General features: G+C 42.5%; 1 protein-coding gene across 4 annotated transcripts in view; it reads right to left on the bottom strand.

The window, feature by feature from the left end:
- Positions 1-17,443, bottom strand: part of usp54b (ubiquitin specific peptidase 54b) — a 46,391-nt gene extending 28,948 nt beyond the window's left edge. For 3 of the 4 annotated variants that reach the window (XR_008413664.1, XM_053853621.1, XM_053853623.1), the window contains exons 1-4: positions 17,287-17,443; positions 6,990-7,579; positions 6,257-6,349; positions 449-583 (exon numbers count right to left, since the gene is read on the bottom strand). Coding sequence is in view for 3 of the 4 variants with exons in the window: in XM_053853621.1 (XP_053709596.1) it covers positions 449-583; positions 6,257-6,349; positions 6,990-7,145 (384 nt within the window). In the remaining variant the exon portion in view is untranslated. The other variant, XM_053853622.1, reaches the window with a different exon arrangement.
- Positions 17,444-17,487: the final 44 nt, after the last annotated feature.

The following is a 17,487-nucleotide window of genomic DNA, read 5'->3' as shown; positions in this document are numbered from 1 at the left end:
ACTCAATCCCAACCCGGAGAGAGCAACCCATCTTTTTCCGGTTGAGAACCACTGCCTCAGATATAGAGGCGCTGATCCTCATCCCTGCGACTTCACAGGCACATGCAACCGATTCCAACTGAGATGTGAAGGATAATAAAAAATAAAAAAATAATAAAAAATAGAGGACTACAATTACAAAATAAATGACGTGTACAATGTTATGATTAAGAATTTACAGGTCACATTTATTTGTCCACTGGAGCAGAAGACACGATGGTGATGGATTGTTAATATTAATATTAGGTAAGCAAAATCTGCAAAATGTTCAGTCATCTAAACATTAACTTTCTTAGAGAAACGTATGTAAACAAAAAAAAACGTTGGATATTCTGTATTATTCATCATTCGATGCCACAAATCATCAATTCGGTACATCCCCAGTTGGGGTTCTGCGTTTATGACTCACAAAGCACTCGGCAGCGTCGTCCATGATTCCCAGCTGGAAGCGTTGTTCATCCTGGAAGGTCTTGGCCAACGCGCTCCGCAGTGCATCTGACGGCAGCACTCGCTCACTGCTGAACTGGAACTGAGCAAAGATGCTCTGCCGAAACAAGCAGAGGTGAGGAATTAGTCTTAACAAAGTACAAGGAAGAACTTGAAGAGGCTTGAGTTTTGAAACACCCCCATGCTCTGCGTACAATCTTAAAATCTGTCTCAAATGCCAGAGTGGTGCTGTACAGCACAGCCAGCCTCAGTATCACTCCATATCAATAATAAATGGCATTTGTGTTGAACTTGCAGCCGATGAAAGCTCTAAGGGAGTTTTGTAAAAGGTAAACAGAGACAAAGTGTTTTAGCGAAGAGAGGGGAAGTTATATCACTCCAGAGTGTTTTGATGGCAGACTGGGGAGGTTTGTAAATCTGTAAATAGCACCACATTGACGCATATGTCCAACCTCAAATCCACCACTATAGGTTCTACTCAAAACGTTTTCGCAGGCCTTTTCCTTGTGCTACCTCTTTCACTGAATGGTGAAGTGAGTAAAAAAAAAAAAAAAAAAACTCATGACCGAGTTGTCTTCACACTGATGGACAGGATGAGTGCTCTATCGTTTGGCAAAGACTTGGAGTAGAGCCGCTTTATTTGTGTGGAAAAGAAGTGAGCAAGCATCTTGCCACAATGTCATTGAGAAATGTTTGAGCCCTGTCCAGCATGTAGATTATCTGGCAGACTAAATCAAGGCATTGCATCTGAGCTTTGGCTGGTGAAGGCCTCCTGGAAATCAGATGTGGAAGTGGCCAAAATCCTTAAAAATGAATTTGTGAGGGTGATTTCTCCTGAGTGGCATTCATGCAGGCAACAGAGGAAGTGTCACTTTGGCTGAGATTACAAAACCAGGAAGAGATTAAAACAAGGATGTATGTTGAACAGATAAAAGCAACCCAGTTTTCAGAGAGCCCTCTGCCAAAATGAGCAAAGGAGATTTTTTTTAAACCAACATTAAGACTGAAAGTAGCCAGTTGGAAACGTTCCCTTAGACCAAGAGTGCTGATGGGTGTTTTTGCCTCAGTGGTAATTTAATCTCAGATTAGACGCCTTGACCGAGCACCAGCAGGTGCTGTGTGTCCTGGTGACGAAGAAACTCAGTATATTAAGTGACAGGAAGATATTCGGACACATCAACATATGTCATCAGGGCTGCGTGTTCGCACGCAGGGCAGACATGATGTGAAACATGAGAAGAGCCAAGGTGGACTCTTGAAATGTATTAAAATGGTTCTCACAACCACTGATCAGTGACTTATCCAGATGTGACAACTGTAAATCATGGGATGGCAGCGACGTTTCATTGAGATAATTTATTACATTCAATAATGCATGCAAATTATTGCACTTATGCTTAAACACTTTGAGAATATACTGTTCAGTTCACACATGACAGTTTGAAAAACAAATATAGTGCTACAAGTTGATCCGGAATAGTCATGTACAAGGTCATCTGCATTTTACTCTGTAATAGACTAAACACATTCCGATTATTAATTACCAAGCCATCAATTTAACAAATATTAGATTAATACCACATAACAAAATACAACTTCTTCTTAGACTATCATAATGTTAGACATGTTATTTTCCTTCCACACCTACGGAAGAATTGTTTATCCACCACTGCAATACAATACATGCCAAGTGTCGTTTGTGTTTTTGTGTACTTTTGTGTATAGTGAAAGTGGTTTCTTTCACACCTGAAGTATCTCCTTGACTACCCCATAATTGACTACTACGTAATACAAATGATTCACAGCTTCCGTTGTACAGTTAGTTGAAAGTTGCAGCTCCCAAATTTCGCACTACCTGTACTTCAAATGATGCCAGTGAGAATCTGCTCTATCAGAAACTCGACAAACTGCAACATCACCACACACACCTATAAAACTGCCCATGTATTTGCTAAATTAAAAACCCTTGTCAAATACCTCAATTAGTTTTCATTATGGACTTTATAACTGAAAAGAATATGGTTCATTTTGATGTGGGTGCTAGTTTAAAGATGACATCGATAGGTAATTCAGCTCTGACAATAAAGTGTGTGTGTGTGTGTGTGTGTGTGTGTGTTAGTAGGTGTGTGTTGTTACGGTAGCTTTTCTGACTGCAGCAATGCGCCAAGGAGAATAGAGGGGGAATATACCCTACAGAGGGAGGGAGGGATGGTGCAAATAGAGGAGGCAGAAGAGGAGGAGAAGGGGAACGATTGGTTTCTTGTGTGTGCGAGTACGAGCGCGTACACATGAGTGTCAAATGGAGAGCAATCCACACCAACTCCCACGCTCATTCATCTTTCTTCCTTCACAACACTTCTTCATTTTTTTCCCCTTGTGGTGTGTGTGTGTGCTTCTTTTCACATTGGAGTGTGTTTCGCTGTGATTTCTGGAGGAGTTTACAGTTGCATGAAAACATAAATACAGACTGGTGGGATAAGTTCCTCGTCGGTGCCATCATGCTGCGACATGTGAGCTCAGGCGTTCATTTCACTATCAATATGGCTATTTTGCCATCCATGGCCAACAGTTCAAACATGTCACACATGTCCAAACCACAGGCAGCAGGAGAGTCGTTACAAGTTGTTACAGAAACACTATCACAGTGCTATCTAGAGTGAGCCTGCTAACACTAGAGAACAAGCTTATAATAATTGAAAATTTGGGCCAAAAAAATCCCTGATACGTGTGTAATGACCCTGATAATGGCCACCTGTACGGTAATATACATTTCACAATTTTATTTCATGAATACAACATTCTTTTGCTCCCCAAAACTGTGACTAAAATGTTACTTGTATTGCTCCATAAAAATGGCTTCATTCACACTTTCCATATTATAAAGGCTCCAATTCTGGTTTCACCAAAAACAAAGCACAACAGAACCACCACAAATCCTTTGATCTGAAAATAAAACTACAAAAAGCTGCCATTCCACTAAAGCACTTAGACCGTTCACCGTGCATGGACGCCTTCCGTCTTCAGCATTAAAGATTTGTGTGTGGGTGTAGGTGTGTGTCGTCCCTGCGTGGGCCTTGCTGGCTCAGCGCTTTCGCTCAGCCAATTAATTACAGAGAAGCACGGGAGACAGAAAAGTGTGTTGAACACACACGGACACTGCCACACACACACATCCACTGAACACGACACTCTATTTGTCTCAGTTGATTCAACAAATGGTCGCACCAGGGCCACATAAGACCTGTTTATTATGTTTTCATGAGATTACACATCTCGGTCTCCTGTTTATCACCTTTAAGGAGCAGACCTCAGAGCAGTACAGGGACCTTCACCTCATGCTGTGTGTTGTCATAAATGGCTGTGTACAGGTTAGTGCGCCAGCCTCATAGGAGCAAAGCCCCTGCCTCAAGTCCAGCTCAGGCACTCTGGGTTTTTACTCCGTCTGGTCAAGACTTCCAGGAGAGAGCAGAGGAGTGTGAACAGTGATGTCAGTCAGCTGTGATGGTAAATAAGCAGATACTACTTTATAAATGCTATAAAAGCAATAGTTGGGTGGGGTAATTACTATGTATTACTATTATTATTACTATTATTATTATTATTACCGCCTTGGGGAGAACAGTTGGTGACCACTGAATCTAAACCTTGCACATGTCAAGCTATGTCAAGCATTGATGAGGATTAACTCAAAGCTTCACCTCAAGCTCAAGTTTGGAAATAGGTGCAATGTCCCATCCAGGTAGGAAATACTGTAAGCTTCAAAATGGACTTCAGCTATCATGGGAAGATTGAAGGACGAATGGGGAATCTTCAAATACACATCAACAGTCTGTCCATGTGAAGAAACAAAAAAATAAGAATGTAAAATGAACAAGATGGTTGACCTCACCTGCCTTAAGTAACTGAAAAGAAACCAGATCCAGGCTGAAATCAGTTCACAGCAGGGATTCTGGACTGGTCTTCATCAGAAACAGGGTCTAGCACTTAGAAGGTAGGGAGGGACTCAGAGGTGCTCGTAGGCATCTAGTCAAGAGGTGTTTTAGACACAGGTCCCAGGATACACAGAGGGAAAATGCCTCATAGTTGTGCAGGGAATTCATCAGCATTCCTGGAGGGGAGCCGCAGGAGACCTGTGGTGAGAGGAGGATCTGTCCTCTCTCATTGTCTGATCACTAGGTGTTGTGTTTCAGATTGGAAAATGAAGATCTAAATGAAATAACTGTAACATATAAAAAGAGGTGATGCTTTGTATCAACAAAATGTGTTGGCTAGGATGACTGCTTGCATGGAAACATCATCCAATGATTTCTGTCTGCTTCCTGTTGGCAAACCTGCTTTTCGGAGAGTCTGTTCTTTTCTCCTAAAGTAATGAGAGACTATTGAAAAACTGGAGGTGCATAAATCGAAGCCAAAATATCCTCACGGTTCCCAGGAGACAGGTCTCTCCCACCAACAACAAATAATTCAGACATTGGCAGCTCCACCAGAGCTTCAGAAGCATCATCTGAGCCAACAGAACCAAACCCAGTTGTCTGCTACATCGACAGAAATGATTTGTGAGCTTGGAACGGCCAAATTACTTAGACATTAACATCAAAAGTCCACAATGGCTGACTCAACCATGATAAATCTTTCATTTACCTTAAATTAAGAGTAAAGTCCAGACATGATGGAATGTACTCTTCATTTGCAATTTACTTTGTTTTTTGAGGTTCCAGTTCATTTTAAAAGAAGGAACAAGGTTCTCAGTCAGAAAAGGGTGGAAAGTTCCCTCCTTCTCTAGGTGGAGGAGTTAGGATGGGAAAGATGGAGCATGAGACCAACTGATGGATGAATCTGTCGTGGAAAACACGCAGCTGACCTAAAAGGCTTGAGTTACCACTCACTTTATATTCCAACTTTCACCTAGGGTCATGAACTTTGAGTGATGACCAAAGGGATCGGAATACAAAAATCACCCTTGTCTCCTCAGGTTGGCAGGACTCTTCCTCAAACATGGTTTAACAACCACAGTCGAGACTCAAAGTAGAAGACAGAAACCAGTAACAGTGACTCAGGCACGTCTTAGAATGCCTGCTGGATTCCTCCCTGGTCAGGTACTTTGGACATGTCCTACTTGGAGGGGACCTAATTGCTCCACGTCCCGGCCTCGGATGAGTGGTGGAAGATGTGGGGGTGAATATCAATTTCCAATGTGGTTAAGTGAATTTGAAGATCCGAGTAATTCTAAAATACTTGTATTATTGTCATCATTGAATTTTTCATTTCATTTTTTTTTTCTTTTTGCAACTTCTAGTCAGAATGCCACTTGTAGTAGTTGAGGTACGCCCCATACTTGAAAAGAAATCTTCATTGAACACAATTATAATTTAGTTGTTTATCTGTATCAGTCACTAAATTGAATTTAATCATCTCAATGTTTAAGTGCTGCATGACTGTCTAACAATATTTTTTTTATTTATTATAACTATTATTATTTATTTATCTTGTCTATTATCGCACAATGCACCGAAGCATTTTCCTGGTCGGTGGGTTCCTTACTGACATTGGCAATAAAGCTTTCTGAAGCCGAATCTGAATCTAAGGGCACTCAAACGCATCATTCACACACCATGTTTATGGTTCTATGAGTCACTTCTGCAAATTGGTGAACAGGTAAATAAAGACAAATAAAATCATTTTTCAAAGGGCATTTTCAAAAAGTTAAGTAATGGGGTCAACAGGTGGAAAACCTGACACGAAAAACCAGGAGATTGGTATTGTACTGTACCTTCAGTGCGCAGAAGATGCAGGAATCCTCCATGCACTTGTGTGTGGTCAGCTGTCGAAAGCTTCTGCGAAAGATGTCCAAATGCCACAACACCTGACAGGCAAAACACATGTTCAATAATCTTGATGTTGTCAGGAGTAGCAGCCTGTCAAAGAGACGATCAAAACTCTACAACAGACGGACATGACGATTACTATTCTCACCTACGCGGGCCCTTGTGGTAAAGAGAATGATAGATGGAAGGCAAAGGAGAACGGAGATGATGGATTGTCTTCTAGGGCTTGTGCCCACTCTTCCCACTCTCACCTCAAAAGGCAGGGAGATCACTGAACTCATGGCAGAATCTAGGCTGATCACAGTGATCAAGCCAAACTGATTACTGAAAGTGCTGAAAGGGGTGAGGTGCCCTTGGCACTGAGGTGCACCAGAAGCTAAATCCTACTGTATATGGAAACAGACTCACACTTCTGAAACTTCAGTGATCCGTTGGATCAGATGGTAGACCACAAGTGCAGTCCACAGTTTACTGCTACAATTGCTAACTCCCTGTGTGACGGCTGTTGACCACTGCAAACTGTAATAAAATCACAGTTTGAGTTGGACTCTGCAACATGATTCTGGTGGTCAAATTCTGTGACAGAATGTGGATCAAATGGAAGTAATTATCATGCAAACTAAACTCTAAGGGTCTGCATGATGCATAAGATAAATCGCACATCTCTTCAGGTCCTACCTGCAGGGCACTATTGAGGAAGCAGCTGTTTTGTCCCGGCTCGTTGCTCAGCCCTTTGCTTGGTGCGATGGAGGTCATGGTTCGCGGGTTGACCAACCCCTGCGTCCCACCTACTGCTCCGCCACCCGACGCAAAGTAATTCCTCTTCCAAGACATTACTACCTGGATGCCCCCGTGTGGTTGGTGAGGCGGGGGCACGGCGGGAGGCCAGCAGACGAAGCCACGGCCACTATGTCACTCCCATCAGAGGGAACGAGTGAGAATGAAGGCGAAGTACTGACAGGGTCGAGAGACTGAGGCTTGTAGTTCCTGGAGATGCACTGAGTCTTGGTAGAGGATTTGGCACCCATACACCCCTCACTCCTCCTCCTCTTCAGTTAGGTTTTACTTCAGAATCCACTTGCTTCTCGTGCCAGTGGCAGCTTTTTGTCCCTACTTTTCTAGCTCCTCGGATTTAGCACTTTATGCATGAGGGTATAAAGGCATGTCCAAAGCGTCCTTTGGCAAATTCGGTCTGAGAAACATTGACTAGGCAGCACTGCCGCTCCCATCTGGAGAGCCCCAAAATCCTCTGTTCCCTAGAACATTTCCTGAAAGACAAAAGAGACCATTTAAATCATTACATGTATCACACAGTTCAACTGAATTATTTATGGTACGCATTCGGCACAACAGTGTTTACAGGGGGAAAAAAATGTCCTCTGGTGCACAATCACACATCAGGTTCCTGGCATTGACCTTGAATAATTCAAATCAAATCCAATTCACATGTGCTTGTCAGAGCACATGACATCACTTGTGGAAACTTGTTATGTCACTTTGTAATTAGTGCGTGGAGACTTCATCAGACCTGATGCTGTTTCAAGCATGAAAAGTGTGTCAGAATGTATAGCTGAGATATTCTCAAAAGACAAAGCTATAATAAAGATGTTAAAGGTAGAATCAATAAAAATGGCGAGGAGTGAATATGAAGTGGTGAACAATGGATCACTACTTCTGACCATTATAAAATCACGACAGACCACATGATGAACTAGAGGGAAAACTAAGCCTGCTCCTTTGATGTTTAGAAAAGTTGAAATATTTGAATGTTCAGCTTCCATCTTGCCCACAGCTCACTGCTGGCGAAAGGCCAGAGGGCACAGAGATGCTGCGGCAAGCAGGCGAGAGGTATAGGATGTCGCTATGGTGATGGTCATATGACATCCCGCAGAGCGGTGTGAAAGATTGAGGCTGGGTCCAGAACAATCATTGGATCTAAGTGGTCGATGATTTCCACAAAATCTGTTGCAGTTGACAATTGTTTAACTAGCCATATAATTCAGAGGACCGAATCTAATGTGAGTCTTCGCTGAAGCTATGCCTACAGTCACATTTTCAGGTGCTGATGCAGGAGCACGTGGAAACTTTCATACTTCAACCGTAACATATGAACAATTGGGCAGTGAAACAGAACGTTGTGTTCACTACTCTACCTACTAGAACAGTAGGACCATACAGGCCCATTTGAAAGGGTGATAAAAACTGACCATTAAATGGGTTGAATTTGTCTTGCATCGGGTGCAAAGACCCACTGAGACAATCCACAGTTGTACAACTCTTCAGTACATGCCTTACAAAAGCCTGATCTCTTGACTTGACGTCAGAACAGCAGTAGAATGACATCATGCAACTTGTATCAAGTTCCAGTGCATGTCCAAACAGTACGACCAACGTGTCTTCCAAGCAAAATAGGGCAAAACAGAAAACCAGAGCGTGCCAGAACACAAATCAATTTAAGTGGTAAATGAATATTGATAAAACATCAATAGCTGAGTTTGTTGGAATTGACTGACTAAATTAGTCCTGTCGAAACAAGAGCAACGATACAAGATCAACACACTTGCTGTGTCTGATCACATATATCGACGACACAAAGCAGCCATAGTGTCTTTTCACATGTACTGTGGCTCAGTGGGCTTATGTGTGTGTCGCCACAGTTTGGGTTAGTTACCATGGAAATAGGCCAAGCGCTAGGCACGCGGGGGAAAAGCCGAACCATGTGATGTAGTCAGACACACACCAAGCTGGAGTAAGATGTGGCTGAAAAGCACACATGCACGAAGACGTGTGCACACGGTGGGGGTGAATGACTACGATGTGTATTGATGGTGCAGAGTTCCTGGAAGCAAGACTTGAGGTGAGCAGGCAAAAGTCAATCAATATGACTGATCCAGTGTCATCGTGCATGAGGAAACAAGAAGGTGTTCAAGAAGGTCCATTTGTGTTGGAGGCACTGAGGCATGCTCACTTCAGAGCCAGCATAGGATTAAGGAACGACAACGTGCTGTGGTATGACACTGACTTAACAACAAACTTAAAAAAGGCAAAATAAAAGAATGCTTAGGATTGTGATTTCCATTTGAGTGAGTGATCTCAGCTGTATTTGATCTGGCTGGGGCCATTGTAACTGACACTTGGGTTTATAGCAAGAAAAAAAAATCTAATTTGCCTTCGTCATACTTGTGTGGGATTATTCTTGAGTGAGATCATCCTTTCAACCTGCGTTGGAGTGACAGCAGACGTTTATTCTCAATGATGAACAGAGACTTCAAGTGCACAGCTGGAAGCAAGGGAAGACAAGTTCCATCCTTTCTGTCAACAATAGTCACATGTGCTGCAAATGCATGCTTCCATTCATCATGCTATTTCTTTGAATAATCTGTCTAATCTGCCTCCAGGACAGCCAGAATCACTCGATATAATCCTGTGTGGCTAATGATTCAGCATATACGGAAGTGTGCGTGAGGACAGATTCTAAAACACACCAAGATGTCAGTTTGATCCCTGAGGCGTTTACCCTCTTGATCCTCGGAGCATCCTCAGCATCTGCCCTCCAGAGGAGATGTAGAAATTCAAATACCAACGTCAGCTGGCCTCCTTTACTTTTTGGATACATTTTAATCAAAGGACATGCGTGGAAAAACAATCCTTTCATAACAAATATTTTAGCTTCATGATGTGGAGGTCCACATCCTAACATTAAATCTCTCCTTAGGCAGACCCCAGGACAGGCCAGCACCATGCTACTGTCTAACCGCTTGGTTTGACAGTAGCATGGTGATGTGAGGGTGATGTGTGTTTGAGGGTGATGTGTGTGCGTGTCTGCTCTTCATGCGCTGACCCCATGTCTAGCACCACCCTGGCTATGGTCCCACCGCTTCTGGCATCTAGTCTCCCAGTCAGGGGTTCGGGTCATCGATTGGCTAGAAACACCGTCCAAACGTCATCCTCCCAGCCTGTCTGATCTTGTCAATACAAGTCTACCCTTTATTCCATCTTGCTTCCACAAACACAAGCACGCACTCTAAACATGAATCTGCACACTCAGTGTCTACTTTCTCTTTTCTTTTTTTCTCTGACAGTTAGTTGTTGGCATACTTTAGTCATTGTTTGGCAATTTTCTTATCCCCTTATATCTATTGTGATCAACTCCCTCACACAGCACCTACTGCACCTACACAACCTAGTTATAACTTGCTAACTATACATTCAATTCACCCGTTCCCATCCCCATTTGTTCCTGTCAACAAACCTCTGAGTGACTTCAGGGTATCAGTCAATCCACATCCACCAAACTCATCTTCTGTCCAACACAGTTTTCCTGTGACCTGTGAGTCAATTCTGCCTCGTCATCCAAGCTCCCCGCAATTCCTGGACCTCTGGCCATCTGTTTGTCTCTGGCTACTTCTCTGCCCACACTCTCAAGTCTGTTTCCCAGTGCTGTGTACATGACACTCATATCCATGCTGAAAATCACTTCACTGGACAAGAAAAAAAAGGTCAAAAACACCCTCTCAGAAGGGATTAGCAGCACCTTTATTGCGTAGAGAAAAAATCTGATCAGATGCTTTGAAAGTTCAGTCTTCAACACTTCAAATAAGGTCCGACCAAGAGATCCAAGTTATCAGTCTTCAATCATTTCAATTCCTTGCCCAATCGCAGAAGAAGAATAGTTTCCCTGAACCAGGGTTTCCACCGAATGTGTAGCGTTTTGCAACAACAGACTGGAAACACTCCCAATCCAAGTCAAATTAATGTGCTTCCAGGCGACTATTTTGCTTCAAATCAGACTCTTCAGTGCAGCTTGAGCAGGACAGAAAGTCAGTCACAGTAACAATGAACCAACAGTACTTCACTGCATTTAAAAAACCAAACTAAACAAAAGAAACCCCTCGCAAAAAGCCAAGACTGGTGTATTGAAGTTGGCTGCTGTTTTAAGGTTTGGTTTGTTTGTTTACATTTTCTGCAAGCTACATGGTCCAAGGTAGTTAGGAAAGGTAAAGACAATGTTAAGTATCACAGAAAAGATAAGTGTGGGAACAGCTGGTTAAAAATGAATGAAGTTCCTGCGGGGGAAACACCAACTAACCTGGTGCAGAACATTCGGTGTTCCAACCTGGAGCATCCAAGGGAATAACCAGACAGGAAGTTGATTTGAATCATATGAATAAGTTAGTTTATTTGCAGTGTGTAAAAGAAAGGAAGTGTACTAAATCCACCCCATTGCCTCCTTCATAATTTTGTACTCACATCTAACGAAGCAAATTTTGTTTTATGTTTGAATTGCAATGGGAATAAAAACAAAACAAAACAACAGTCATTGTTTTGAAATCATAGTGTACCTTCCCTCACTGTGGGCCCAGTGACAATGACACCAGTGTCATGTCTGCTGAACAAAGAGTTGACACTGTTCCTGGTGATAAAAGCCATTCTCCAACACTGATGTCCCCCTCCCAGCAAAACATGAGGGTGAGAAATGTTATTTATAACACTCCAGTTAATGTGTTGATCTGTTAGTGTGGGAACACTTTCTTTTAATTCTCTCGATGCGTTCTCTCACTCCCTCCCATTGACCACTATTCTCCATTCAGTATTGCGTTAGTTCTCCTCATTCATCTTCATCTCTTTTCCTTTCTTTTAAACAAAAAAAGCTGCTCACACACTCACATAGTAACTGGGTTATGTGTAACTCCAAATAGCCCACGTTGACGATAGGGAGAGTCAAGAGTTCATCCTCATTCACACGTATAATAGAAGTTATATTCACCAGCTTAAGTGTCAGTATGTGTGTGTGTGTGTGTGTGTGTGTGTGTGTGTGTGTGTGTGTGTGTGTGTGTGTGTGTGTGTGTGTGTGTGTGTGACCATACAGAGGGAACACGTGCCAGTACATGTGTGTGTGAATGTAACTGAGATTTTTTTTCCTTTTTTTGGTGCAAGCTGCAAGGTCATTTGTTGTAAAATATAACATAAAAATAACAGTCATAGCCCTTCGTCTCAGCGGAATAAATCCAACCCCATTAGCAGACAAAATGTTAAAAGGGCCCATTTATGCTAAATATTTTTGGCTCTTACATAACCAACCACATTTACATTGTGTGCTTGCAAATAAAAAAACAAATTGCTGGGGTAATGAGAGAACAAGTTTATTGAGAACCAGGAGAGAGATGATAAAGACAAAGAAAAGTCATAATAATGGCTTTTTCTGTAGTTCCACTTCTTCTTCATCATCACCATCTAATTATAATAATAATATTGGGATGAAACAAGCACATTTAAGGGATCTGCAGAATCCAAAAACTCCTGTCGACACCATTAGGTGCCGGTAAACAAGCTCTTCAGCTTCCGTATCGAGGAAGAGACTGCACCATTGTGTGGTGGATGGACGTGCGCTGGTGCCAGTGAGCATGCAAGCCAAGAAAGAGGAACAAGTGGCAACCATTGGCGTCATCTCTGCATTCTGCAGCGATCATTACGCTGCTGTCACTTAAGGGTGTTAATGATATGATATTACGACGGGCTCCATGTTATTGATTCACAGGCACCAAGTATTGACATTGAAACAATAAACATAAGGCTGTTCTAAAAGCACTCTCACGAAAAGCCTGAAGCAATTCTTAAAGACGGCATTTGATGACGCCACTTCACATGAAGAGACTTCATACAGGGACATAGTAACGCATACCTGTCAACCTCGCCAATAGCTGCCCTTATAAAGCGGTGCAATTCCCCTTCTAAATTGAAAAGAAACTTTTTAACATTTTAATATGTTACTATTATTATTAATATTTATTTACATCACAGCAAGACAGACAATGCACTAGAAAATGATAACAAGGACAACATATATAAAAGCTATTGCATTACATCTACCATGTGCAGCGTGTTTTAAAATAAATAATTCTTCCTTGCACTCTTCTCTTCTTACTAGGAAGTAATTCCGATTCTTCCATGCTTACTTCTATGATTTTTCTCTGAAATACTCCTCTTGCAACACAATTCAGAACAACGGATGTGGGCCGCAGTGCAACGCGCATGTGCACACAACACTCCTATCGTCAAAGCCGAAAACAACAAGAAAAAGAAATGCGGCATTGAGGATAACTTTTGCTAGTAAGATGCGCCGACCGTCGTCAGGTACCAGCAAGACCAGACGATCTGTTTTGGATCCGAAATTGGTGAGTCAGCGAGAATTTATTTTGTTCCAATTTATACGGGGAAAACATACAAGTTTACAGGTATGGTAACGTTTAGAGCGGGGTTAAAAAAAATAACATGTAGAAGTGGATGATGAGAAAATCCACGATGCATTGGTCCACTGGTTTAGGCACTAACACCATATCAGCCGTGTCAACACAACAGAGCTTGACTGACAAGTGGGAGCTCACACACCTCAGACCTATGTATGAATATTTTATGATATTAAAACTAGTGGTGGGACTTTAACGAGTCAATTACAATTAATTAATTACAAGAAAAAATATGTTTAATTTAATTTAATTTAATTTAATTTAATTTAATTTAATTTAATTTAATTTGCACAATTCCTGGTCCACTGTTCACACTGATGCACAAGACACGTCGCAGCTAAGATGATAACAGCAACAACAAACATGGAGGAATCCCTGAACAAAAGCAAACAAAAGCATCTGTTTGCTTCTGTTCAGGGATGTTTTTCACTACACAATGGCCAGGGTTTCCACTACTCTGAATGTACATGAAATTCTTAATATTTGAAACAAATACTTTCAAAAAAGAAAGAGCTTTAGTTGAAATAAGGTGATATAAAAACTTGACTATAGCCACCATCGTGATTTATTGTGCCACTGTCAAACTGATGCAAAATAAACAATATGTTGTTGTTTAAATGTATGTATGGGTCGATCATTTGATTCAGTAATATACCAAATATTCAACAAATATTCTTATACCATTAAAGTGCGAATAATTGAGATTAATTAATCACAAATTGTCTAATTTGATTAATTTCTTTAATCGAATCCCACCCCTAATTAAAACCTGAAATCGAACTGAACTGTGCTTCTAATGCTTTAGAACTCTTGTTTGATGGTCTCTCGAGGTTTTGTGATCACGCATTGATATCATGTATCATGACACAAATGACACAAATGATCGAGTCCAATAATATAGCAACACTTCTTCCCAAACAACAATTATGTTGAAGCACAAAACAGAAGGACACAATCTCACAGCGCCACCCTTCATCACAAAGTGAATTGGGCTGCTCGTATAAAGCAACCAGACTCGCTGAAATCTTTGCTGACATTGTTCACTTCGCACTGAGCCAAGCTTGTTTACAGAGTTGGTACCTCAGTCTACATCACAAGATGGCGCCGGTGACCCCAGTTACGATGACCAAGCATCGCGCTTCTCTGCATCTTGAAGTGATTTATGGTCAAATATGAATGAATGTATTTGTATACACAAAAATAGTATTTCTTAGTGTATTTCTTGGTTGACTAAATGTCAGTGATCCCTTTTACAGAAATGTCGATAATCAGTTCACTGAATGACAAAAAAAAACGTATATATTGGGATTCTGACAACCGACCTGACGAAAACAGAGCTGAGCCAAAAGGCAATGCACTGAAATTACCAGTTGATCTAGATTCCACAGCTTGGGCAGTGATCCAAATAATATGAGCATTTAAAGAAACAGCAGCCATAATGATCTTCTTTGGTTGAAAGAAGGGGAGAAGCTGAGTCGTCTAGGAGAGACTGAAAGCAGAACAACTGCCCCACTACTTCACAAACAGTCTGTTGCGGAGACTCCACATCTTGTCAGGATATTCTCTGGGTACCTCTATGGCAAACTTCCTTGAGGGATACCCGGGCCTCTTTACTTTGGCAGCTGCCCCCTCAACTCACCCTCAGATAAGAGGAAGAAAACTGATGGAAGTGACGTTCAAGTTAAGTTGATATGTTAATAGCATAACAAGTTGATGGAACATAAACAGTGAGAACTAGGCTACCTCAGCAAAACAAAAACAAATGGCATCCAACCAATCCATCAATCAATAGAGATTAATCAGCAGAAATGAAATAGGGAAATCCCTCTTGGCCAAGAGGTTAGCCACAGCTGGGTGAGGACAAGCAGTTTCGACACGACGGTTATGAGTATACCTGCAAGAACATCTCTACCTCTTGTACATCTAAAAGGATGTCAGGTCTGGGTGGAGAGCTGCTGTGACACTTCATTAAATATGGAGGCAAGTGCAGACATTAGGAGATGACACACTGAAGAGTCACCCATCTTCCATGCAAAAAAAACTAAGCACGGAGTGTGACTGGTGCGTTTGCACAAGGCAACTAATGTCCAAAGCCATAATGCCTCCATTTGTGAGGGCTTTGGAAATTTCTGACTCTTCAAGCTACAGTCAGGTACTCGTATGAATATTGAAAGAGGCTTTCGTCCCAATAATCCTTTCTCCACCTCATACTAGCTATTAGAATTCCCACTCTAATGCATTTTCGATGTAAGTGATGGGGTCAAAATCCGCAGAAATGTATTGAAAAGTCTAGCTGAAGCTTATCAGAGGCTTTAGCTGTCTGGGTTAGTCAAATATGATGCATTACAAACCAACAAGAAATGCAGCTAGGATAGTGATGTGCATGATGTGCAGATAGTGATGTGCATGAAAGAGAGGGTCAACAAGTGGTCAAAAGCTCAAACTTGCAATTTTAGTTAGCTGAATTTCATGGAACTCGTGATGCCAACTCCAACTGAATCCAACATCTTTTTGTGGCAGATGCAGTGCGCGTTCACATGGCACCCTCATTGGAGCCAAGTGAAACTTTGAAACTGGACTCCAAAGCTGAAAAGTTCCCACGAGTTTGTGCATGTCGACTACATACAAATTCAGAGGAGCATGTGTCAGACTCATCATAACAACAACAGTAACAACAGTGCCTCCCGCCGTGAGCCTTGATCTTCTCCTCAGGGTTTTATTTCCCTACACATGAGCAACATTTGAAACAGGTGTCCTGAATTGATTTCAATCTATCATGTGGAGTAACTTTAACAAACAAAAGCAGAAAGATCCTGTAGTCTTCAAATGAATATTCACAGCATTCCACTTCAGAACTGGGAGCTCAGAGCTATTCTTGTTCTCTCGATTCCATTGGAGTGACAAATACTGAACCCAGAATCCGCATTTGATTTATACCTTAGAGCTTCAACTGATGCAGTGAAAACGTTGCAGGCCATGTAAGTCTACACTGTGGGCCACACATGACCCCGTGCCTTGCTTTTGACATGAACCTTGTACAATAATTGTCAAAGTGAAAATTCATATGAAAAAAATCATCAGTCAAAGGCCAACTTTTTGTCTGTCTTATTGTCTTTGTAATTACAATTGAAGCAAAAAAAAAAAACGAATTCAAGACTCATGGAACACATCTATGATGTGCCCTCAAACGTGTCGCAAGCATCGCAGTTTTTATACACGTGTGACAAGATGTGACGGTGCAGCGGGCCGGTACCGGACCAAAGTCATCAATCACGTGGATCGAAACCGCAGCACTAAATCAATACGCGCCACCGGGAGAGATGACAGCAGCGCGTGAAAGCGTCTCTGGGGGCAAAACGAGAGCGCAGGGCTTTTACGAACATCTATCAACAAGTCCACACTGTCCACGAGGACGTAAAGCACGAGACAAAAGCGCGCAGCTCGAGCGTGTACCTGCGTGACCGGTGAGCACGTGTGACAGGACCGGTGTGTGATGCAACTAGAAGGATTCTGACCGTCACAGTGCTGCGTAGGTAGAAGCGGAAAGCGCGGATGATGTGATCAACAGGATGACGACGAACGACACTCGGCGCAACACGGCTGGTCACATCTGGCCCAAACGCAGGTCCACACACGCCTACTGATGGATTCGTCACACGCGCAGCGCCACGTTACTCCTCCGCTGTGAGTGAGCGCCGGCGGAGCTCCGTGCGCCCGCAGTTACTCACCCCGGGTTCTGTCGCCGCCAGTCACCGCCTGATCGCGTGTCCTAGCGTGTGATTTAGCGACAGAGAGGGCGAGCCGTGGGCGCATCCAGCCCCCACCAGCGCCGTCCAGCGCTGCGGTCGCGGCACGCCGCTCTCGCGATACCGCGCCACCGCTCCATCTCTCCGCTCCAGCAAGTGACGTGTCGCTCGGCGCGTTGCTGC

Source organism: Synchiropus splendidus, chromosome 1 (genome assembly GCF_027744825.2).
Source record: "Synchiropus splendidus isolate RoL2022-P1 chromosome 1, RoL_Sspl_1.0, whole genome shotgun sequence".
NCBI lineage: Eukaryota > Metazoa > Chordata > Actinopteri > Syngnathiformes > Callionymidae > Synchiropus > Synchiropus splendidus.
The sequence above is the reverse complement of the archived record's forward strand: the minus strand, read 5'-3'. Positions and strand labels throughout refer to the sequence as shown.